Source organism: Lampetra planeri, chromosome 35 (genome assembly GCF_965212315.1).
Source record: "Lampetra planeri chromosome 35, kcLamPlan1.2.h2, whole genome shotgun sequence".
Lineage (NCBI taxonomy): Eukaryota > Metazoa > Chordata > Hyperoartia > Petromyzontiformes > Petromyzontidae > Lampetra > Lampetra planeri.
The window spans coordinates 10,579,211-10,604,021 of NC_136141.1; the positions used below are offsets into that span (position 1 = coordinate 10,579,211).

Below are 24,811 nucleotides of genomic sequence, written 5' to 3' on the forward strand. Positions count from 1 at the left end.
GACCTGAAGCTTCGTGCGGAGCGACAGACCAGGTAGCTTCCACACAGCGTTATGCAACCGATGAAAAGATAATGCCGCTCAACTGATTCGGAGTGAGACCTCTGCTGTCAAACCGGAGCCGGTCATGAGCACACTGCCCAGGTATGGGAAACTCTCCACACTCTCCACCATTGCCCTACCAGTTGGGAGTTGTGGGGGTGGAGTGTTTAATGGTACAAAATACCCAGGCAGGTGCTTAGTTTTGGTGGGGCTGATGGTAAGTCCCCACCTCTTAGTGGCAAGCTCCAGGTTCAGCAGCGCCTCCAACTCCTCCTTTGAGTGAGCAGCAATTACCAGATTATCGGCATACATAACATGGTTGAGCAATAGGGAGCCATCCATTGACCACACCTGGGCATCAATCAACCTCCCATTGTATCTGTACCAGATGGAAATTCCTCCGGTATAGCTATTGAATGCTTCGTGAACTACGTGGTCGAAATAGATGTTAAATAATGTGGGAGCCAGAGGACATCCCTGTCGCACCCCAAAGTGAACAAGGAATGGCTCCGACTCCCGGCCACGTCGTTTTAGCCGGGCCCGCTCACCATCAGGAAGGTCCTTAATGATCAGGAGCAGCGGGTCAGGAACTCCGAAAGCACGAAGAGCAACCCAGAGCCCAGGCCTACTGATGGTATTATAGGCCTTGACCAGGTCAATAAAGCAGAGATGTAGGTCTTTTTGGAAATCCCTACACCTCTATTGTAGCAGACAGTGCAGGACCGCCTTTCCCTAAAACCACATTGGGGCTCTGCAAGCCTCTCCTCAGTGTGCCTGGCAAGGAGATTCTAGATTTGAAGCTTTCGTGACTGCAAGGATTCATACTCTTAGGTTTTTTCGGTAAAGTCACGTAGGTAAAAAATAAAAAAAGAATAGAAATAAAATAATAAATCACGACGTTTCGGAGGCAACACAAGTCTCCGTCATCAGGTGGGATCGTCACAGCTAGATGTACTTCTCAAGTGAGGCAAAATTCCAAGAGTCAAGCTCTTAAATACAAGTTTATGGGGGGAGGGAAGGGGGAGGGGGTTATCTGAATGTGGAAGCCAATGAGTGGAACGTGTTGGGGGGGTGGGCAGGGCTAAAAGAGAACATTAAGTGCAACTTGTTGATGTTTTACCCGATATTGGTTGACAATCCAAATACAAAAAAGGAGAGGAGAGTGCTGTTAAACGCTGGGGGTGTCAACACTCCGTAAAGTAAAATAGTACCTGTCAAATAAGATGGTCCAAATATGTGTAGGACCACATCAATTCCAGACACCCATCCATCAGATTCACCATGGAAGTGGAGAAAGATGGCAAACTACCATTCTTAGATATTCTGTTTGAGAGGAGACCTGATGGATACTTGGGACATTCTGTTTACAGGAAAGCCACCCACACAGATTCCTACTTGAAACCTGATTCCCACCACCACCCGTCTCAAAAGAATTATCTCATCAAAACACTATACCACAGAGCTCATGGCATTTCTGACCAACACCACCTGGCCAGTGAATTAAGACATGTACATCGGGCCCTCAGGATGAACGAATACTCTGACCACACCATCCGCCAAGCTGTTTCTCCCACCATACAGAAACAGCCACTTGAAACTCCGATCAAAACTATCACATTGCCATACATAGCAGGCGTGACCAAAAAGATCTCAAAAATTCTAAACAAACATAAGATCCAAGTCCGATTAAGTACAGTACATAAAATCCGTGATCTAATTCCATCTGTGAAGGATGTCATTCCTGGCTTGCAATACCCTGGAGTCTATAAACTGAGTTGCAGCTGTGGTGATTGTTACATTGGGGAAACGAATCGTCATATCTCTGATCGTGTCCGCGAGCACAAGTCAGATCTGAAACACGGCAAAATTGAGTCTTCCGCCGTTGCCGATCATTGTTACAACGCTGTGGGTTCCCATGAGATTGTCTTTTCCGAGACCAAGGTGCTCTGCAAACCTTCTGGCTACCATCAAAGGTTTGTACACGAAGCTATCCAGATATACAAACACAGACATAACTTCAACCGTGATGATGGGTACAAACTGAGTAATAATTGGAAAGATGTTATTAACCATGCAAAAAAGATTTAACTGCACATGTTTGGACCATCTTTTTTGACAGGTACTATTCTACTTTACCGGGTGTTGACATCCCCAGCGTTTAACAGCACTCTCCTCTCATTTTTTTGTATTTGGATTGTCAACCAACAACTCTCCTCTCCTTTTTTGTATTTGGATTGTCAACCAACAACTCTCCTCTCCTTTTTTGTATTTGGATTGTCAACCAACATCGGGTAAAACATCAACAAGTTGCACTTAATGTTCTCTTTTAGCCCCGCCCACCCCCCCCAACACGTTCCACTCATTGGCTTCCACATTCAGATAACCCCCTCCCCCTTCCCTCCCCCTTAAACTTGTATTTAAGAGCTTGACTCTTGGAATTTTGCCTCACTTGAGACAGTAAATCTAGCTGTGACGGTCCCACCTGATGACGGAGACTTGTGTTGCCTCCGAAACGTCGTGATTTATTATTTTATTTCTATTCTTTTTTATTTTTGACCTACGTGACTTTACCGAAAAAACCTAAGAGTATGGCAAGGAGATGTTGAATAACACTGGTCAACACACTTTATCTGGCATAAGGTATTCCAACGGTTTTAAGGTCATTTTGGGGTGCTGATTCCAAATCTGGCATCAGTTTTTGTCTATCACATCAGGTTTTTGAGATATCAAATATTGCATTTTGAATAAAAACAGCAAATGTATGCTCATATACGAATAGCTAAACAGACATCCATACAAGAATAAGATAAGATACAATATACAATAATAATGAAACAAACATTTAATGAGCCGTAGCACAACGTTGTGAGAGTGACTGCATATCAATGTGAGTGAACGCATATTTCCATGTAAGAATCGAATTGTGAAGATAAGAAAAATATGTACTAAAAGGTCATTCACAATAGTGATGTTACATCTGCATAAACGACCTCTTCTTTGACGATCTCCGATGTACAGCTTGTGGAATGTCTCTCATCAAGGACCAGCAGTAATCTGCCATCATGTTTGAGTCCCATCGGCCTTGGTAACGTTCTTCCATAACTTTAATGTCTTGATGAAAGCGTTCACCTTGCTCTTCGCTCACGTGACCCATGTTCTCTGGAAACTGGGCCAAGTGACTATGTAAGTAGTGAACCTTGATGCTCATTCTACATCCAAGTGCTTGGAAACTCAAGAGCAGCTCCTCCACAATCTCTCGATAGTTGTCCGCTTTCCTGTTCCCAAGGAAATTCCGCACCACATCAGAGAATGCATTCCAAACTCTAGCCTCTGCCGCAGTCATTGTTGTAACAAAGTGTGGATCCCTGATGAGTGTTCTTATTTGAGGGCCATCAAATATTCCTGCCTTTTTCTTCTCGGCACTGAGACTTGAAAAGGTTGAACATATATAGCTGAAGCAGTCTTCAGTGTGATCAAGAGCTTTAACGAATTGCTTCATTAACCCAAGTTTTATGTGCAGTGGGGGAAATACAATTGTATTCCTATCAACCAGAGGCTCATTCTTGATGTTTTTGTCACCAGGCGTCAAACTGATTCTTGGTGGCCAGTTCTTTTTAACCGAGTGTTGTAATGTAGCCCTACTGTCCCAGTAGCACAGGAAACAAGGGTATTTTGTGTCACCTCCTTGCTGACCCAGCAGAAAATTAACCATTTCAAATCAACACAAATTAGCCATCCATGAACATGGTATTCCAATCTATCCAGAACAATCTTGATGTTGGCATACTCTTCATTCATTTTTACAGAGTGTCCTATTAGGATTGAACCAAATTCCTTTTACTACTGTAAATAAAAAGTCTCCATTCACTTGAATCATATGCGGGCAGTCCCATATTGAGAAGAAGCCCTTCAACATCATTACAATAAACAAGTTGACCATTTTAATGGAAGTACTTTCACAGTACTGCTTCTCTGTTACGATAAACGGAGACACTAGTGCCAGGTCTGAGTAGTCCTTTCTCTTGCAGCCTGGAAGCCAACAATTCAGCAGACTGCTTTGGCAAATACAAATCTCTTACAAGATCATTCAATTCAGGCTGACTAAACAGAGAAATTTTATCACAATCTGCATCAGATGGCGTATATTTGATCTGAGCATCATCATCATCTGTAGAAGCAGGTAAACTGAGGGATTCAACATCAATCTCTGATAGCTCAGTAAATACAGGCACAGGTATTTCCTCACAGTGCTCAACTGGTCGTCTGGCAGATGGGATATCTGGGTATTGTAAGTGTTGTTTGTTTTTCTTATTGAAACCTTTTACATTGACAAGGCAGAAGTAGCAGTTATCCAAATGGTTTGTAGGTTCTCTCCAAACCATTGGCACACCAAACTTCAGCTTAGCATTATTTCCTTTAGACCATGATCGCAAAGTTTCAACACAGGTTTTACACACTTTGTGAGGAGCCCAATTTTTGTCTTGGATTCCAAGTCGTACTTTAAAGTAGGCAAGATAAACCTTCTTGACAAAGGTATTGATGTTGCGCCTTTGAGCCTGCAAAGTGAAGCTGCCACAGATGTAGCAGAAGATATCTGGGTCATTACTGCATTTCCTTCTTTATGATGTTGTAGCCATTGTTAGATTATGCCCTGCAGAAGAAAAATATGAAATAAATGTGGATATCTACATAAAATGATATTATAAATACACTATCCTAAAAATACAGCACCATATTTTAACACTAAAGCAGTCACTGACTCGCAACAACTTGCAATCATAAGTGACAGAGTTAATTTCGGGTAAAATCAATGAAAATGGGGTATGCGGATAGCATAAAAATGAGATGTGATAGAGCAAATCTGAGATCAGATTTGGAATCAGCACCCTGAAATTAGTCTAAAACAGCTGCAAAAGTCCAGGCCAGAATTTTTTTGTTGACCAGTGTAATCCTTGCCAGGATCTTTCCCGGCACACTGAGGAGTGAGATGCCCCTGTAGTTGTTACAGTCTGTGCGGTCACCCTTCTTAAAGAGGGCGACCATCAGGGCATCCTTCCAATCCTGCGGAACCCGTCCAGTGGTCCAGAATGTTGTTATGATGTCATGTAGGGCAGTCTGTGCACAAACTACGGCACAATGGGCTGTAGGATGTCCCTCAAAGTCAATATCCTTGATGCTCATCTTGACAAATTCAAGGAGAACATGGGAGCGTACTCGGAGGAGCAAGGCGAGCACTTCCACTAGGATATACTGGACTTTGATCGCCGCTACCAAGGACAGTATAACGAGAACATGATGGGAGATTACATTTGGGGGCAGTGATTCGTGAACGTGATTTACAGTATAATCGTAAATCTCGAAAAACTATTCACTTATACATATTTTGTAGTCCTTTTTGTATTACTTTAGTATAAATACATGTTAATTTTGATTTATATGTTGTTTTTTCTGACTTTATGTGAACGAAAAGACACAAATTCGCCCCTTTTCTCATTGACAATAGGTACATTTCTAAATATCACTGTCCTGGTCACAAAAGCAAAGTTTGTGGGGATTAATAGCCATTTTCTATACTTTTTAGGCATAAGTAATTAGGAAATAACACTTACTACCCAGGAACAAAAATTGTGTTACGTAGCGCCTCGAGTGATCAAATATTTTTAGGGAGTTGGGGAGAAAGTGGAGCCAGGAATATTTTCGCCCGGAACCTTTTAACCACGCGGCCTACGCGTTTCCCCCCGGGCCCCGCCTCGCGCCTTGTTTACGTTTGGATTTCCCAGCGCGCTCGAGTGGAAGGGGCGGGGGAATGGGGGGAATTGAGGGTGGGGGGGAATTGGGGGGGTGGGGAAAATGGGGGGTGGGGGGGAATTGGGGGGTGGGGGGGAAAATGGGGGGTGGGGGGGAATTGGGGGGTGGGGGGGAATTGGGGGGTGGGGGGGGAATTGGGGGGGGGTGGGGACATTCGCGATCGCCGTGGTAGGGTGAGGTGGGAGGGGCCACGGGGGGGGCATGGGGATGAAATGGGGGGGGGGACATTTGTGATCGCTGTCGGAGGGGAAGGGGGGTACGGTGGGGGGGGTTGAGTACCGGTGGGGGGGGGTACGGTGGAGGGGGTACGGTGGGGGGGGTTGAGTACCGGTGGGGGGGGGTACGGTGGAGGGGGGGGGGGTACGGTGGGGGGTGGAGTACCGGGGGGGGTACGGTGGGGGGGGGTGGAGTACCGGGGGGTGGAGTACCGGGGGGGGGGTACGGTGGGGGGGGGTACGGTGGGGGGGGGGGGGGTACGGTGGGGGGGGGGGTACGGTGGGGGGGGGTACGGTGGGGGGGGGGGGTACGGTGGGGGGGGGGTACGGTGGGGGGGGGGGGTACGGTGGGGGGGGGGTACGGTGGGGGGGGGGGTACGGTGGGGGGGGGTACGGTGGGGGGGGGGTACGGTGGGGGGGGGGGTACGGTGGGGGGGGGGTACGGTGGGGGGGGGGGAATGCGCGCGATTGGTCCCCGCCGCGTGCTTCGCACCGCTCTCAGCCAATGGGAGGCGAGGAGGCTCCATCCACGCGCGGGGTCAGAGGAGACAGAGGAGTACGCGGCGGCTGTGGTGGTGTTGGTGGTGGACGAGGTGTTGGTGGTGTTGGTGGTGGACGAGGTGGACGAGGTGGACGAGGTCACCCCGGGCCGCTCGTGCCGCGCGTGCATTTCACGGCGACGTCGACGACGTCTCGCGCCTCGCGCTGCGGGTGGCTGCGAATCGTCGGCGCGGTCGAAGGTGCGAGACGCGCGAGGAGGCGAGGCCCCTAACGGGCTCACAATGGCCGTGTCGTGGGGGCAGAACGTCGAGGCGAACGGCCCCGTGTCTCGCTCTGTCTGTCTCCGTGTCTCTCTCCCTGTCTCCGTGTCTCTCTGTTTCCGTGTCTCTCTGTCTCCCTGTCTCCGTGTCTCTCTGTCTCTGTTTCTCTGTCTCTCTGTCTCCGTGTCTCTGTCTCTCTGTCTCCCTGTCTCCGTGTCTCTCTGTCTCTGTTTCTCTGTCTCCGTGTCTCTCTGTCTCCGTGTCTCTCTGTCTCCGTGTCTCTCTGTGTCTCTCTGTCTCCGTCTCTCATGTGAGCGTGAGGCTCACGCTGGCCGTGTCAGCAATACCGAGGAGCGCCCCGTGGAGGTCATTCAAGTGTTTGCTGTTCGTTGTCAGTCCACGGTTTCGCAATGGCCGAGTCGTGGACCTTGACCAGGAGCCCCGCAGAGCCCCGCGGCCCTCCTCGAGGTCCACAGCGGCGGCGGCGGCGTCACAGCCCGGGTCCAAGGCCCCCCACCCCGGGTCCAAGCCCTGCCCCCCCCCGGGTCCAAGCCCTGCCCCCCCCCTCCAGGGGTCTTTGATGTGCTCCTCTTCATCATCGGCCCTGTCACAGACACTTGTTGCGTTGAAACACGGCTTTAAAGGACTTGCGACTCGTCGTTTACATTAATTTAGATTACAAAAACAAATGTAAAGGTCGTTTCTTCTTAAGATGTGCCCTTTGCAAACCAGCCACAGGTTATCGTTGTCAGCCCGGGCAGCCAATGAACGCACAAACGCCCACGGTGTTTTGGATGATAACTCGGCAGGTCCCTGTGACTGGCACGGCTTGGGAGAAGGCTTCGTCCAGCAATGCATTGGCAAAGGGCTGTTCATTAATAGGTTTTATTTGATTGTCATGCCACGCAACTTTACGGTCGCGTAACTGTTCTCTACCTACTGGGGGATAATGGTACATTGAAGGCACCGATGTTATTATTGGAAGGGTCGCAACGCAGGTTAATTAGATACAAGAAAAGAATGTCCTCTTCCCGCAATCCTCATTGTTACAACGCAGTTGCTCAGTTCTAATGGAGGTATGGGGTTGCAAAAGTGTTTGTTGACGTGCCATGAAACAGTGTCTTGCAACTAGTCCTGCCATTTGCTGCTAATGATGAAACATTGCTTCGCTGCAAATTAAAAACATTGCAAACCTGCACTTTGTAGGTCGCTAAGCACAAATCAGCCCGACAGTGGAATAGTTGAAGTTGTTCTTGATGAAGTGTGATGGAAGGCTGTGCGGTCCAGTTACAGCGATGATTGTGATGGTGACATTGGTGATGTTGATGGTGTTCAAGGTTGTCGTCATGATGGTTATCGTGCTAATGTTGATACCTGCATTCTGCACCAGGCGAGCGAGCTGAAGCCGCGCTGGCAGGCGATGCTGCAGGCATGATCACCAAGGTCTACTTCCCGGGCTGCTGCCTGCTGGCGGAGAGCGGGCTGCTGCTGGGCTGCCGAGACCCCGCGTCGGGCTCCGTGCTGGTGCTCGCCGTGTTGCACTTCCCGTTCGTGCCGGCGCGCGTGCGTGCGTACCTGGAGGGGCTGCGCGTCTCCTCGGGGAAGGACCTGCGCGTCCTCGGCTCCTGGGTCAACGGGGCGCTCGGTGCCGCCGCCACCACCGCCGCTGCCGCCGCCACCGCCGGTGCCGCCACCAGGGACAGGAGCGAGGCCACGGCGTGAGTGGCGACGCGTCCGTGTTCACGTCCCGCACCGCCTATTAGCATGGTTGGCTACGTACGGTGCGAAAGAAGTTCAACATGTCGCGTGCACCAGCCCTGGGACACCTTAGGAGAACAATGTGCTTCAGGATTAAAGAAGAAAGTGCACTGCGTCGAGATGTGTGTATGAGTAAAATTTATAGTAGACTGGATTATCCGCGCTAATTATGGGGAGGATGGCTTAGGATAAGTAAAAATTGCGGATAATCCAATAATATACATTTTCCACGGATCACTATGCCAAAAACCACTAATATAGATTAGATATAAATGATATTTAAGTGAATACAATTGAGTTCATGAAGAAAACTACAATTTCTCGTAATGAATGTATTGGTCTTGTTTTATTATAAAAGTCCATACAAAAACACACACTCAAACAGGTTTATAAAAAGTCCTAATTTAAAGTTAAAACAACACACTTCCGTTTCTCTGCCATTGTAAATTAAAATGAAGCACAACTGATGATTTCTATTGTTCCTCTTTCGATTTAGAAGGAACACTAACCGTCGACCGATCGATGCGCATGCAGCGATAACACTTTCCTGCTCCCGCACAGAAGACTCGACCCATTAAGTGGATGATTGCAGAGCCACGCCAATCACCATCAATCAAACTCCGCCACCCACTGTTGTAAAGATATGCAGCAACTGTACTGTAGAGGCGATCACGTGGATTTCAGATTAACCGGATCATATATTTATTCGTGACTTGTAATAACATTTCCAAGAATAACAATCTATAACTCTTTTTTGATTATTAATAAGCCCTTAAGGGAAAATCCACAAGTTATTAATTTATGTCAAAATCTCAGGTGCACGGTTAATCCGCAAATAGGATAAAGCGCACGTGGATAATCGAGAGTCTACTGTATTTGACTTTAATAATTACTGGTCTGCAGGATAGTGATGCCAATGGCCAGCAAACTGCACTGTGGACATGGTGACACTGTATTGTGAACATGAATTCGATTCCCCAGCAGGGCTAATATCAGTGGAAAGTGAAAACTGAACCCATCTTGGGTGCCCGTTTTAACAACTGGCACTGACCAATGTGAGTGAAGTATAGTCAAACAACTCGCATGGTCAACACAGCCGTGAGGTCTTAATCCAGCAGTGGATTGACATAGGCCTTTAAAAAAAAATATGACACCTTAGTATGCATTCCCGTGTCACTTTTCCAAGAGAGATAAACTCTCAGTGGGAACGTGATTTCAAATCCCGGTCAAGGGACAACTCTAATCGCCAGCCCTTCACAGTTGATAAAATGAGCATGATATTGTGCCTGGCCAACAGTAGAGGTCCCATGAAGATGCTCAACTTCCACCTGGTATCTTCCGGAGATTAACATTTACCCTAACCCATTTGATGAGGAAGGCGGCACTGACTTTGCAGTGAAAACTGAGATGATCTGTCTTTTGTTCTCATTAGGGATTTCCACCTCTGCTCTAGCGCTTGCCACATGCTCCTTACTGTCTACATTGTTGACCTGATCCCAGTGGATTAGTTGAATGTTCCAATAAGCGAGGGTGTCGGGGGGCCCTGTGCACCAATCTGCAACGTTATTGAGTTCACGGCCAAAGCTGAGAGCGCCATCTTCTGAGACCAGCGGGGATCGTACCCACTAATTGAAAAATTTGGTTTGTCATACTTAGTCCAGAGTACTTGGTAACTTTTAAAACTGTGGATTGTTTTTTTGTTTGGTTATTTCGAAAAACAATTCATTAGTATGTTCATGTGGATATTAATGTGAGTAAATTGGTGTTAATTTGGCTGCATTTTCTAATCCTATAGGAGGGCCAAAGAAGATGGAAACTTCCTAAAAGATCTGCGCGAGGTGTTTGGCCGTGACGTCTGGGTCCACATTTTCAAGCAGACGAGCGAGCAGCTTCCCCGCTCCTGCCAGGTGTTCCGCAAGGCCGGCCCGGTGACGATGGGAGCCTTCGCTCGTTTGGAGCGCGACACGCACCCCTACCCACCCGCCGAGGGTGCCTGGACAGAAGACGGCGACTCCTGCAGCGTCATCTTCATCCGCTACGACCAGCGGAAAGTTTCGCTCGCCAAGTGGCTGGCTGAGGGTTCGGAGGTCGAGGATCCTGAAGAGAGGTCTTGCGCCAATCCCGATCCGGAACAAACCTCCAACGCTTCCCTCGGCAGTTGGGATGCGGAGAGAGTTGAAGTTGTCGGACAGTCGAAGTACAGTGATAAAGTCAACTCGAGGAACCTCACGGCAGAAGGGTTGCACCTGAGACGGCCAGATCCCAAGTCCCCCGGCGCCCGTAAGGACGCGACCGAGGACCTACAGGCAGGCGAGCACGACCCCCATCTTCGTCCAACTCCGTCTGCCGAGCCGACGCTCGAAGACGACGACGACGACGGCAGCAGCGGAGCGAGCGAAGATGCGACGGCTTCGGAGGTGGTGGCAAAGAGCGCCGGGAGGAGGGACGCGGTGGGGCAGCCGGTGTCTGAGCTGGCGTTTGTGTTCGGCGCGGCGTCGGCGTGCCACGAGCTGTACGAGCTGGACGAGTACAACGAGGGCCCCGTGCGCACCAGCCACTGGCAGTCGGGCGGGCGCGAGGGCAGCGTCGTCGTGGAGCTGGTGAAGCACGTGTCGGGCCCCGTGTGCGCCGTACTCACGTACCTGCTCGCCGGCGTCGCCTCTGTGTTTGGGAGCAGGTCTGTGCGCCGCTTAGGCACCCCCCCTCCCGCTTCAGAATCGGAATTGGGATTTTTATTTACATGGCAGGAATCCGATGAGAGCTATAAAGCTCTTTTTTCCAGATGTCCAGTAGGGGCAGGTCAGATTGTTACAGCAACAAAACAATACGCAAACACGATCAGAGTGCAAAGCATAGGAAAGTTAAACGCATCACTGACAACAATATACAAATAAAACTAAAAATATTTTGTATCTTACTGAGCTATTAGCCTCTTTATCAGAAGCGACCTGGCCACAAATGATAGCTCAACAAAATGGCCATTTATAGCAGAAAAACTATCTAAATAATCACCCCTTTGTTAACCCACTCATGGGAGAATTAAACACCTGTTACCTCCACTTGTTATATCGCATAATTAACACTTTAGTGACTTGAAAATCCATTTCAGATATAAGTGGTGTGTTTGTATTATACAGCGTGTTTATCGGAACGTGTGAATGCCCCTATCGGCGGATGTTACAAAATGAGAAGTCAATTTCTCGTCAGACGCTTAGAGTAGCCTTAGCCAATCCGAGAAATGCTACCGCACAGACCACCAAATGACTGATGAACCATGGAGGCCTGCAGGATTGGTGAATCTTGTAGTTATTACTTGACAGTAAAGCAAGTCAATTGTGTTCACCCTTGCATTGGCCCGTGTCCTCGTCACGTTGGTTTACGCGTTTGTATCTTGTGTTCGCAGGATGTTCTGGTTCTGGCCCCTGTCCTGGCTGTGGGAGAAGCTCTCCATGAGTCTGCAGGTGCGGCACCGCCTCGCACACCTGCGGGAGGTCTTCAGCACCGAGAGGGCCGACACTCACGTCTCCTTCATGAGGTGAAGCTCGGGACGGGGTGGAACTCCCGAGCGCAACGTGGCGCCAGCTTCATCGCAGCTCTTCCTCGCGCTGCGGCTCCCGTTGCCGTGCAGCACGGGCGTTTCTCGTTTGCTCTGTTTTGCGTTTGTTGTTCGAATCGCCCCCACATCATCATCATGAGCCATGGTCAATCCACTGTTGGATGAAGGCCTCTCCCAGGCGTCGCCATCTCACCGTCTTGTGATGTAATCAGCCATCCAGTACCCGCAACTGATCTCACTGCTCCATCTCTGCTGCGGTGGATGTATTCTCGGGGCACGTTCCCTCCTTCGGCTGCCACTCCCCACCGGTAGTCTCGACCATCGGCCATCGTCCCTTCTCGCAACGCGCCCTGCTCAAGCCCACTTCTCTAGGAGGCCGTACGGAGTCTCTACCTTTCGTATGTCCACTGATCCATGCATTCCTGCTTCTCAGTGCAATTCTATCCTCGCCTCACTTCATTGAGGTCCTTCATCGATGCCCCATTGCTTGCCATTAGTAGTGTTATATAATAAAATGATCATCTCATATGAATGTCCTATATAATATGCTAACAGATGCCATCGCGAAATCATGTTTTTATGTGGCGCTTAATGGATTATAAATGATCCCTCTCTGAGCCATTGAAATCCTCAAATCTAATACATAATCGAGCGCAGATGTACATTCTCATGATGTTTTGATAGTCGCTAGAAAGCTGAAATTAGCACAAATGTAATCAAATTTATTCCTCTAACTGGACAAATTATGAATGCTTTGTCAACGGTGATCTATTTAACTGGTTAGCCTGTTACAGGTTTATTTATTGTGGCATTGCCCTGCCCTGCGACTCATGATCGGGTGCGCAGTGGGAACCCCGTCGTATGTGACCACCGCATGGACAATCGGAGCCGCAAGTGATCCCGCGCCAGGGACGCGCCCCCTCGTCCTCGGTGAAAAATCGCTGCGATGCGCCGTTGACCTCGTGGGATAAATTGGCCACGTTGTGTACGGGGATGCTTGCCGCCCCAATGCGAACAGAAAAGCCAACGTGCTGTGCTCCCTGCTGATCGACACTGCGCTGGGCCTGTTCATCGTGTCCCTGCTCTACCGGGAAGACCGCATTTCACTCATCGCCGATGCCCTTCTGCCCCTTGCGGAGGTGAGGCTTCCCGTCAGCTGCTCGCGTGACAACGACCCCGTGGGCCGGCCCGGCCCTCACGTGCGTGACACGCATTAAACGTGTTTTATTTTCTTCCGTTGCCGCTGTTGTAAGATCCCTGTTTAAAACGGGGGTGGGGGGGGCTCTTCAATATCTATGTAATATTTAATACTAATTTCGTAGACCTTTCATGATCCATTCCTTACGTGAATGCCTCCCCCTCTATTTATCTGTCATGGGAGTTGTTTTGCCTCACTTCACCACACGGGTGAGTGCAAGTTTGGTAATGTGGGGCAGTAGGGGGGTGGGTGGACACAGAACTGGTTCGTGTGTCACTTGCCACTCGTGTTGGCCGTGACTGGAAATTCAATTCGGGTCACCAGGCTCACAGGGCAGTGCATTAACTGCTGCACTACTGCTCCACCTCAAAACGTTAGCCTTCAATTCAAGGATGATATGTTGCTTATAAATAATATGGCAAATACCTAACACTCCTTTAGGTGTAACATTTGGGATTTGGCCAAAGGAATTAACTGCATGGTAAATGCGTTCTGCTCTGTGCTCTTGCTGAATAAGTTCTCAATGTATTTACCACATTTTAAATTCCTGCTACACCTCAAGGGAAGTATCTAAAACATTAAGAAAACATTGAATTTGTTTTATGTCCTTAAGTGTGCTGTTTTCCTTCGTTTGAGCAGTTTGCCAGTAAATATTAGTTCACAGGAAATGTAAAAAACTTTTAATACAAAAAGGCGGCAACCTTTGCCCAGAATGTTGCGTCGGAGCTACGCAGCCTACTGCAGTGGCTCATGGGAGTTCCTGCTGGCCTCAAGTTGAACAACGCACTCGACCAAACGCTCGGAAGATTCTTCCTCTACCACATCCACCTCTGGCTCAGTGAGTGGCAGCACACACGCAGACTCTGGGCCCCACCACGAGAATGTAGAATTAACATTAATGAATAGAGACGTCGCTGTAAACATTCAGAACAGAAGGCGTTGTGCCGAGTGTGTGCACGCCGGGTGTGAATTGCCCCCTCTCACACTCTTGATTATTCTACGGCATTCCCTCGTCATTCACGAACTCGCAATCCGCGATTTTGGCTATCCGCGAATCGCATCTGGAAATCTACACGACTGCATTGAGAGATAAAGTGACGAGATAAAGTGATGAGAGAGAATGCGATGCGTGAAAGTGGTAATGCGCAAACATAATTTAGTGAATTTATTTTAAAAAATGTATACTTTAATATTTATTTGTATTTACTTAGACCAGAGGACGCCTTTTGGCATCTCACAGCGTTTGAGACGAGGCTCGAAATAAAGCTGTCTCTGGTGTGGACCAATCAGTTTCAAAGACAATGCATCTATTATCAGAGTGTGTTTTTGTTTGCATTCTGACCACAAGTATTGTGGTTAATGCAGACATGATTCATTGTAAAAGGTTTCAGTTTGGTGTTCTAACATCTTAACACCTGTTTGTTGCCAGAAAAAAGAGGAAAACCTATTCTCATATTTTGGTACTGGAGGTCCCATGATGATTTAAAAGCGTATTTATTTAAGGTAATTTATTAAAAAGATAGGTTTGCGTAGGCGAGTATCATTACCCGCAAAATGTGCTATTCACGAGCATCTCCGGAACGTGTCCTTCGCGAATAACGAGCTAATGTACAATTAGGTCAAATTGTCATTGGCTAAAACCTCTGGGTTTCTTCTATGATGCACCTTCCGTGCCGCTCACAGGTGTGGAGCAGCTACCCTGACCCCCTCCCCACCCTCTAAGCCACCCCCGTCACACACAACTTCCACTTCCCATACCTTCCGGCTCTACACACCATACGTTATTAACTTGTAATGCTTGCTGGAGAGTTACAGACAGTCCCATCGGCTTTCTCAGCGGCGTTCAGTGGTTCCTGCTAGACACTCTTGAGCCGCACCCTGCACGGACGTGTCGTTGGGCGGCGCGCGTGTGCGCAGGCTACCTGTCAGTGCTGGCGCCGCTGGTGCGGCCCGTGCTGTGGCACGCTGGGCTCTCTGCCTGCCTGGGCGCCTCCATCCTGCTCTCCGTGGCGTCTGACATTCTCTCGCTGCTCACCTTCCACATCTACTGCTTCTACGTCTACGCCGCCAGGTGTTCTAACCGCACGCGGCCTGCGCGGCTACGTAGCCGCCTCGTCCGACTGACCGTCTTGTCCGTCATCTGCCTGTCCGCCCGTCTGCATGTCTCGCTGTCCCCTGCCTGCTTGTTTACAGTCGGTCAATGCGCTCGGACAAATAGGGGTCTGTTGTATTGATACTTAATGACCCGTACGTATGTGGCCTCGTTCCTCGTATTATTGGCAGTAGTAAGGGAGCACTTGGCACTTTGATGAATGATGTGCCTGTTCACAGGTTTAACAGATTGTGGTTATTGGTAGTGTCACACCGATGCTGTTACTAACGTCATGAGTATGGCGACGAGGTAACGTCACACTCGAGGAGTCTGTACCCACAGATCTTTGCTTTCCAATCACAAGAAATGTTTGAGTTAAACAGATGCTTTTTTATCACCTGTTCTCATACAAAAAAAATAAGTATTGTCCACAACTATTAACACAGTACCAAGGTTAGGAATTGAAGGCGCACGACTAGCTGGGATACATGCTGTGCCCGTAAATTCTCTCAACGTGGCCTCGTTCCATCGGCAGCAAGCAGTATAATCCAACCCGAGATTGGTCTATTTAGACGTCTTCACACTTATGGCTCATTAACCAAAAGTTATTACTCGGTTGGGCAATAAACCGGACATCAAGCAAACGGGGTTCCCCTTCCCTAAAGGCGTGTGTGACCTGACCAGGAGATGGTGGGAAACAGTCTGGTTTGGTGATTTCTCTCTAGAAACACCTATTGGTGGATGGCAGAATTATGTTTTAAGTGACATAATGATACTGTTGATTTATTGGAAGATACTTTGATAATCATTATCTTACCACTACTATTGATATGTTAAATGCTTTGTAAAGCCCCTCTTTTTTAGAGAGTAACTTTTCTGTGCACACGCCCATGGTGCTGAGATGTACGTTGAACTTCTTTTGCACCGTACGTAGCCGTCCGTGCCACAAGGATTTGCGGTCATAATAGTTTGAGGGACATTGTTTTCCGTCGTCTGCATGTGTCGGTCTCCAGGCTTTACAAGCTCATGGTGTACGGCCTCACCTCCCTCTGGAGGCTGTTCCGAGGCAAGAAGTGGAACGTGTTGCGACGCCGCGTCGACTCGTGCTCCTACGACGTCGATCAGGTCGGGCTCGGCCAGGGGACAACGGCCGTCCGTCCGTTTTTACTTCGTGTGCCGCATTCATTGCTTTCCTGTAGAATTACACCAGCCTTGCGGATCCGCACTCCGTTGCCACAATCTGGGGATTATGTTAACCCTTCTGCCATTCGTACATGTACGCCACCAAAACGAAACCGGAAGAAATACTAAAATAAAATAACTTTATTGGTACCGATCCTCCCACAAGGCCATGCGGGAGGGAGTGTGGCACGGTTTGGCGCCAGCTATCATAGAGTGCGGTCGTGTCGCTACGGTTCTCTGCGGTGAGCACAGTACATTGTACAAAACAACGGCGCTGCTACGCCTCTAAATAAAATTAACTCTGAGCCGCTCGCGCGTTCCGAGATTCAGCGGTGAACGGTACCCTACCCTGCAACTTGCAAACATCTCCGAACGTGCAAGGGTTAATTTGTCCCAAGTCGCTGTATTTGGTGTAATCGTCCTGGGTGGGGCTGTGGTGTGGGCAGCTTGCCTGCCGATCAGAAGAATGTGGGTTCACATCCAAGTCTGGGATCAATGTGACCCATACACTAGGGGAGTTAAAATGAGTGCTACTTTGCAGGATTGGTTACTCTATTGAGAATCCTGGCCCCAACCACGTGAATGTAGATTACCAGTAATTTAATATCCCTACGCAAGTGAATTTCAATTGAAAGGTGTTTGTATACTTTTAACCTATGGACATAACAGTAATGTGCCCATATGTCTAGTGTGGGTGCCACGGTGGCGAGATGTTAACTGCCTCGCCTGGTATACAGGAGGTCTTGGGTTCTATCCTGACCCTGACTCCTGTATATTTGGAGTTTGCGGGTCTCTCGCCCCGTGGTTGCATGGATTTTTCTCCGGGTCCTCTGGTTTTTCTCTCCACATTTTGAAATCAACATCACGCATTTTGAGTATTTGGCCGCTATAAATGTCCTCGTGATGATAAGCCACTTCGTTGAGCTATCATTTGTGATAGCTAGGTCACGTCTGAAAAAGAGCTATATGATAAAATAAATTGTTTCGTTTATATTAATAGAGCACATGCCAGAAAGACAGACTTCTTACACTTTTCTGTCCATGCAGCTCTTCCTGGGTACCCTGCTCTTCACAATCCTCCTGTTCCTGCTGCCCACGGTGGCGCTTTATTACCTCGTCTTCTCGCTGGTGAGGCCCCTCTCCCTCTTCGCGTGTGCACCCTTCTGGCCGTGCAGGGCGAGCAGTGAGGGTGTGGCCAGGGCTGGCTGCTGAGTGCCCTCGGGTTCAATTCTCGCCGCTCGATCTGCAGTTGTAATTGTCCACTGCGGCTGGTTTGGGCTTTTCCTGACTCGGACATCTGCCTTTGCTCACCTAGTGCGCTCATGATAACCAAATGGTCACACTCGTGGTCTCATTAATGCATAGTACATTTTTGTAAGGTGTGTACTTTGGAATTTTAATTTATAATACACAGTGAGCGGTGACGAAGTGCTTTGTGCACAGTGCTTTAAACCCATCAACCTGAGCTCGATTCCCAAACGTGGCTAACATCATTTCGAGTCTGTCTGAACTGGTTCTGGGCTCCTCCCACCCCTTCGCTAATATAGACTAACCAGTACGGTGAAGTATGGTCATATAACCCTCGTGACACACGTGGAATGGTGAGGTCTTCATCCAGCAGTAGATTGACAAGGGGCTGTGAATTATTATGATTAACATTAATCTGCGTGTGTTTCCCCGCAACTCAAACGTTTGTGTTTTCTTTCATTCTTTCTGTCACCACTATCGCTATTTTTCTACACCCTTCTTACCCTGCTTGCTCTTTCTCGGTGCCCTTCCGTGCCTTCTCCCCGCCTTCCTCCATCTCAATCCGCCTCCCTCGCGCTCCATCCTTCCTATCCCACCTCTCTTCCTCCGTCTCTTTCCTCCACCCCCGCCCTGTGCACACGTGGCAGCTGCGTCTGGCGGTGGTGTTAGCCCAGGGCGCCCTGCACCAGCTGGTGGAGCTCATCAATTCGGTCCCCACCTTCGCGCTGGGACTCCGAATCTGCCGGGGCTACCGCTTGGCAGGTACGCGTCTCGCTGGTGAACGACCGACAGCGCCTCGTGTGGTTATTTCACGCTAGACAGCGCCAGAGTGTCCTACCGGCGGGGTATACCCCCTTCTCTTGACTACACTCGTGCGTAAAATTGCAGAGTTATTGAACGAGTGACCTGAAGCCTTGTTAGGCCTTGCCCTCTACAACTCGGTCAAGTTTTACCAATACAAACTCGGCCACTATGCTTGTCCATCGGCAATCATCCCTTACTGCAACGTGTCCTGCTCAAGCCCATTTGCTTTTCTTCACAGTTTTAATACCAGTCGCACCAATACTATTCCCAACACAAATGATAATAATATGAACGTGAATAAACTGAAATAGTTATGGCCACAAATCATCACGAATATTAAGTGGGGAGAATCATTACAGTCCTACTTGCGACCACAGTTACTGAGTTGTGATCCTGACCAAAAAAATCTGTGTTGTATGCATGTTGACCTTCTTTCGCACCGTAGGTAGCCAACCGCACTAATCGGAGGTGCGGTGGAAGGACAACAAACTAAACGCAAAAATCGGTTAGAAAGAAATTCGTTTTCAATCTCGATGATTTAAAAGTGCATAGCTCCGAGTGGCTTCATAATATTGGAAGGAAGAGCGTTCCAGACGGGTGCAGAAGCGCATCTGTGTTGACCTTATCCTTGCGTAGCTGCTTACTGATGGCAATGCGTGATTAGGTTTGGAATCGGTGTCCCCAGGTGTGTCCTATGCTATTGGCTTATCGAGTCGTTTTTTTTAATTAGCTTTCATTTCGCTTCATGCATACTTCAAAGAGGTTATACTGGGTCTTTAAATGTAATTTGCCTTTAATAAATTGTACACCAAGATGTTTTACAGATGGACAATACGAGATGTATTGGGTGGCTTAAGCGCTCATAATTCCTCTGTCGCAGCATTGTGGACGGTTAAGCTCAGATCCTGGATTTGAATGCAGGCTTTCACCCGTGATGAAACTGTGCTGTCAAGTGTGGCAAGTTGAGGGCCTTGGCCTGATCAACAATGACTGCACAAGTAAATAGTATGACTGGCGTCACTTCTACAACGTTCAGAATTTATTGCGTTGAATACTCTCATGAACAGGGTGGCGCCCCCTGGTGTGCTTGAGAGAAATTGGGCGACTGGGAGAAATTTCCCTGACATCGTCTTCCGTCGTCATTTAAAGACACAACAACGTTGTTACGCTGCCCTCAAACTAAACTCTTAACTATTTTTTATTTCGCCAGGTAAGGCCCACTGAGCTACCTCGCTCCTTTTCAGAAATGACCTGGCTATCACAAATGATAGCTCAACGAAGTGGCTTATGGAGTGAAAATTTATAGCAACCAAATACTATAAACGCATGTTGATTCTAAATGTGGACAGAAAAACCGGTGGATCTGGAGAAAAATCCACGCATCCACGGGGAGAACATGCAAATTCCAAATATATAGGCATCAGGGTCGGGATCAAACTCTACGACCTACTGTATACCAGACGAAGCAGTTAACATCTCGCCTCCGTGGCGCCCACACTAGAGAGATCTGCATGGAAATCTCTTCATTTTGTAACACGACAGGGCTAGCACAGTTGGGAGTATATGGGAATAAACAGTCATTGGGAGAAATAGCTAAACAGCTCTATTAGTGAAATTAAACAGTGTGATGTATCTGTGTGCATATTGCATACACAAGTTATAGCAATCGTATTGAATGTTGTGAAAAGTGGCCGTGTCTCTCAATGGGGTGATGTCCGATGGTCAAGACTAATGACAGAGTGGCAGCCGAAGGAGTGAGCACACGCGTGTAGATGGAGCGATGACACCAGCTCACGTGCAGGAGCTATATGATAATGTTATAATGGGTCCATGTGACTCCTGCAGGACCGTACGTAGCCAACCGTGCTAATCGGAGGCGTGTCGCGATGGTCTTAATCGAGCAGTGAATGGATAATGAGTGATGATATGAACAGGATACGAGGCCTATAACGATTCAGCCATCTTGCAATTTGATGATTTGTCACGATTTAGGGTTGTGAATTGATTCAATAAACTTTTATATGTTTTTAAATTGGTGGTTAATGTAGCGCCTCTAGTGCCAGCAGGAGTCACATGGACCCATTATAACATTATCACAGGCATGAATAGATGCACACATATCGTGAGCGTGAGAATGCATTTTGTTCACTGAATCAATGCATTATGGTACCAATGCAGAATGCATGTGCGCATTACCAAAGGCGCAGTCGACTGTGGCAAGGAAACACAAAATATGCCCTGTGGCCAGAAGAGGCCAGAAGAGTTTAAAAACAGCCGGGAGATGTGCGCTGCCTGGACAAGTAGCCTGCATCTCCGAGCCGAGCTCTGGATTGAGCGAGATAATGCACCGACTCTGTTGAATCCGTCGCATGCTTCAGAACTGAGCGATTGACCATTGAAATAATTTAAAAGTAAGACTTGGGGTGGTGAAGCATTTTAATTGCCATTCCTTTTCATGCAATGATTGCCACCTTATGCAAAAGCAGGCTGGAGTAGTTATTGGCTAGAGCAGACAGGCTGAGCAATAAAATATATTAACCAAATACTTTTGGCTTTCACCAGACGGTATCACGATGGAGGTTCTGGAACAGAACTCTAGCAGGATTCTGCATCTGGACATGCAGGTAAACTGGGTCACGCGTCTTTTCTTTCATGGTTATGTCATGTGAATATGTGTCTTCCAAAATGTTTACACATTTTTTGCACGCTTTGGTTACACCCCTATGAAGCACAGATCAAATCCCTTTCGGTTAGGAAAGCAACGATCCCTTCCGTACTTTACAAAAAGTCCCGGCCATGTTTTTGGCAACACTGAATGGTTGTTGTGTTTTTTTTCCTCCTCTATGTGGTAAATGACTCTTAACCACACCTCAAAGTGGGCACTCTGAAACACAGGGTTGGAATTCATCTCGTCTCTGCAGTGTGTGCGTAAGCACCACACACCCACCCCACTAAGCCTGTACAGTGCGGGAGGTGGGGGGTGACTCCATCTTTAAATTGAGGTTAATTCTTATGTTCTTTAGATTATTGCAGATCGTAGTAGTGGCTGTCTGGTTCATTTTGTTGATTTCTCTAACTGCACTGGATTAGCTCAGTGGGTGGGTATTTAATACACAACACCCCTGTCTGGAGGCTATGATAATCAAAAGAACATAAGGGCATAATTATTACTTTTCTGAAGTAGAATTTCAAGTTTTGTTTGCGACCCAGCGGTGCAGCATTTGCCAAAGCGAGTAACCACTCTTGAACCTCGAACTCTGTTGCACATTTTTCCAACTGAAAACACTCAAGTCACGTTTTGAAAACTGATCATCTCCAAAATAACTGCTGAAATGTTCAGCTTGATCTATTTTACTTAATTTTTCACAGCGTAGCTTCGCGTCTTGTTGCCGGGCTTTTGCCGCGTGTTTTGTTTTGGCCTGCTGTTCGGTGTTTCCCTCCGCACGCCGGGAGATTGCTCAGCGACCGAAGTGTGTGCTTTGAGGGTCCAAGTACGATGGTTGGGATTCACCCACCCCTCGTTATTCCTGCTCCGTCAGTGTTGGTTGCAGTATCACCCCCATGCGTTCTTGTTTAGACCGAACACCGATCCCCGCACCGCTCATTTAAACACCGCACCTTTTTGTGTGCTCGCAGATCCAGCCAGTGTCACTGATGAGTGTCCTGCGGCGGTACCGCCTGCCGACGTACAGCAGCTCGGCGCAGCACTCGTGGCTGTCACTGCTTGGCAAGCTGTGCGCCGGCGACCTAATCTACCCGTGGCGGCACAAGGACGAGAAAGTGGAGTAGACGCCCCAGAGATCACGTGCACTCGAGCGTGCACGGAGGGGCACCCGCCCGTCTCTCGGAGGCAGTTTACTCTGTGGTGGCGTCGGTGGCAGATGCGTGGGGCCCATGATGACGCAGAATGGATCTCTGTGGTCCTAGTTCTCATACAGTGCAGCAAGCAGTCCACATTTTTTTAATTCCTAAAACAACAAGTGGGCATAGTGTGTACATATACAGCCCCTTTTGTCTGTCCACTAGATGATCGCCTCCCTACGCCACGCAAGTAATGGAGGTAATTTGACCATACTTCACCTCGCTCGTCAGTTCCAGTGTGCGAAGGCAGCGAGCTTAGAAATGCAGTTCAACAATGTATTTTGACGCACTGCCCTCTGCTGCCCAGTGCCTGAACACACCCGTGTGTTGGCTCAAAGAAGCTGAGCTTCTTTGAGCTGATGAGATGGCATGCGTTCCAGGTGATTTGGTTATATGCCAACACAGTATGCTTACTACATTGTTACGTGGAGATTGTCAGGAAATGGATCAATTTGGACTGGTGGAATGAGAACGAGTGTCTGAGAGCCCCGTAATAATTTATAAAAAGCCTCCACCGGCAGCGTCGACGTTTTTCTTTTCTAACGTGTGTCGTTGTCTTAAGTCTCCCCTGTGCATTTATTGAGTTTGGATGAGGCTACCTGCCTCGCTGTCCATGTGCCTGTGCTCCCCTCTTACTCTCCGCGTTCTCCCCGTACCCCCCACGTGCTCCGGTCTCGTGGTTTGTCGTTGCCATGAAGGATACTTCCTTGTGAGCCCATTGACTCCCTAGACGCCGTGCTGGTTCAAAAACAAAACTAAAATATCCACAATTCCCTAATACTCAGGTCTTAGTTGCAAGAGAGATCTCTCTCAGTGGGCTCACACGTGGATTGAAGAACACACGGGCGGCGGTCACCGTTATTCCACCCATGCGCTCCCCCCCCCCCCTCCTGTTTATTCATTCCTCGATGATGTGTGCCCTACTTTTGCCGCCCCCCCCCCACCACCGCCGCCGGAACCTTGTTTAAATGGTCGTTCCCCGTGTCACTCTTGTGATTTATGAAACCCAACGTGTCTTCGCCGTAAAATTAGATAATGCCCTTATGGGCATCTTTTTTTTTACGCGGGGGTTGGGGGGGGGTAGCCGGTGGGCCCTTGGGACACGACCCAGTAAACCCGGCACCCTCCCCTCCCCACCATCCCCACCATCCCCACCCCCTATCGGTAGTTGCTTTGCGGAACCGCGTTTCGCTTTAGAAAACGAGAAGCGAGATGGCGCACACACACACACCACCCCCACCCGATCAAAATTATTCTACATGCCTCGTGCATATGAATACATACTGTACACCGTTGTAAAGTATGGGCTATCCTGTATATGTGCTGATTTTTCGTCTGCTTTTTGGGACCATTTTGTAAAAGTGACGTTTTGAGGTCATGGGTGAGATGATGATGGCACGTTTATGACCATAACTGTTGTGCTCGTCTTAATAAACAGATCGATGTAACTGTTAATAAAAAAAAATGTGTTTTTAAGGCCAGTTTTGTTTTGTTGTGGAGTACATATTTGTAAAAAAACTTTTAAAAAATCTGCGCTCTAAATGAACAATCTTAGGTGATTTAAATGATCTCAAGTTTGTATGACTTGGCATGAAAATTTTAAGCAGTATTTTATTAAATTGATTTTTTTGTCGACAGCATCGTCCTAATGTTGTATTTTACAAAAAAATAAACGAGTGGCAACGTCTTCATCTTCTTCGTGTTTGTGTGTGCGCGCAGCGATGTCTCGTTTGAAAATCGTAAGAATCCTAAAAATCCTGCTTAGCGCAGGAACAGTGTCGTGTTTGTGGTTTCGGCAACCACGTGATAACAACCGCCGAGAAATCCTTCAACCACGAACTGGATTTAGCCAAACTGGCCCTGGTTTCTGTCTGGCACCACATTTCAGAGAGAGATTTTAAAAAAACATTCCCTACTGTAATTTGTAAATGCTTTCGGATTCTCTTGGCGTATTCTTATATGTAATCTTATATTTGAACACACGTGATGATGATGATGGGGGGGGGGGATATTTTCTCACCCGAGGTATTTTGTCATTGGCCCTGTTCTACCAACCGGGCAACTTGAATTTGCACTCATTACATCAGTGAACGTTTGTCAGTGGCCGTGAGTTAAACGGCGGCCCTTCATTACGCCGTGTTTAGACAAAACCAATCCAGTCGAAAATGACAGCCATTAGGAAGGCGTTCACGCGTGCATTTAGCTTAAATTTGTTCAATGTCTCCGCAGAGAGACATATCACAGTTAATCCACGTGAATTGATTAAAATGCTATGCGTTGTAAATGTCC

The 24,811-nt window shown here is 48.1% G+C and overlaps 1 protein-coding gene across 2 annotated transcripts; it reads left to right on the forward strand.

Annotated features, from left to right (window-relative positions):
- Window positions 1–6,584: 6,584 nt before the first annotated feature.
- PIGQ (phosphatidylinositol glycan anchor biosynthesis class Q) lies at window positions 6,585–24,209 on the forward strand. Of its 2 annotated transcripts, XM_078611184.1 has the most exons (12): window positions 6,586–6,802; window positions 8,214–8,541; window positions 10,377–11,258; window positions 11,985–12,116; window positions 13,156–13,276; window positions 14,047–14,173; window positions 15,253–15,406; window positions 16,441–16,552; window positions 17,657–17,737; window positions 18,505–18,619; window positions 21,224–21,285; window positions 22,298–24,209. In XM_078611184.1, exons 2-12 carry the CDS (start codon window positions 8,255–8,257, stop codon window positions 22,448–22,450), a joined length of 2,226 nt encoding a protein of 741 aa, XP_078467310.1. In that variant the 5' UTR covers window positions 6,586–6,802; window positions 8,214–8,254; the 3' UTR covers window positions 22,451–24,209. The 2 variants fall into 2 exon arrangements, with proteins under 2 accessions (XP_078467311.1, XP_078467310.1); XM_078611185.1 differs by lacking the exon at window positions 17,657–17,737 and having other exon boundaries at window positions 6,585–6,802.
- The last annotated feature ends 602 nt before the right edge of the window (window positions 24,210–24,811 follow it).

Bases quoted from the DNA above. Each gene is read 5' to 3' on its own strand.
- PIGQ (XM_078611184.1), top strand. From the start codon at position 8,255: ATGATCACCAAGGTCTACTTCCCGGGCTGCTGCCTGCTGGCGGAGAGC. The intron at 8,542-10,376 runs GTGAGTGGCGAC...CTAATCCTATAG, and splicing joins GACAGGAGCGAGGCCACGGC to GAGGGCCAAAGAAGATGGAA. The intron at 15,407-16,440 runs GTGTTCTAACCG...GTCGGTCTCCAG, and splicing joins TTCTACGTCTACGCCGCCAG to GCTTTACAAGCTCATGGTGT.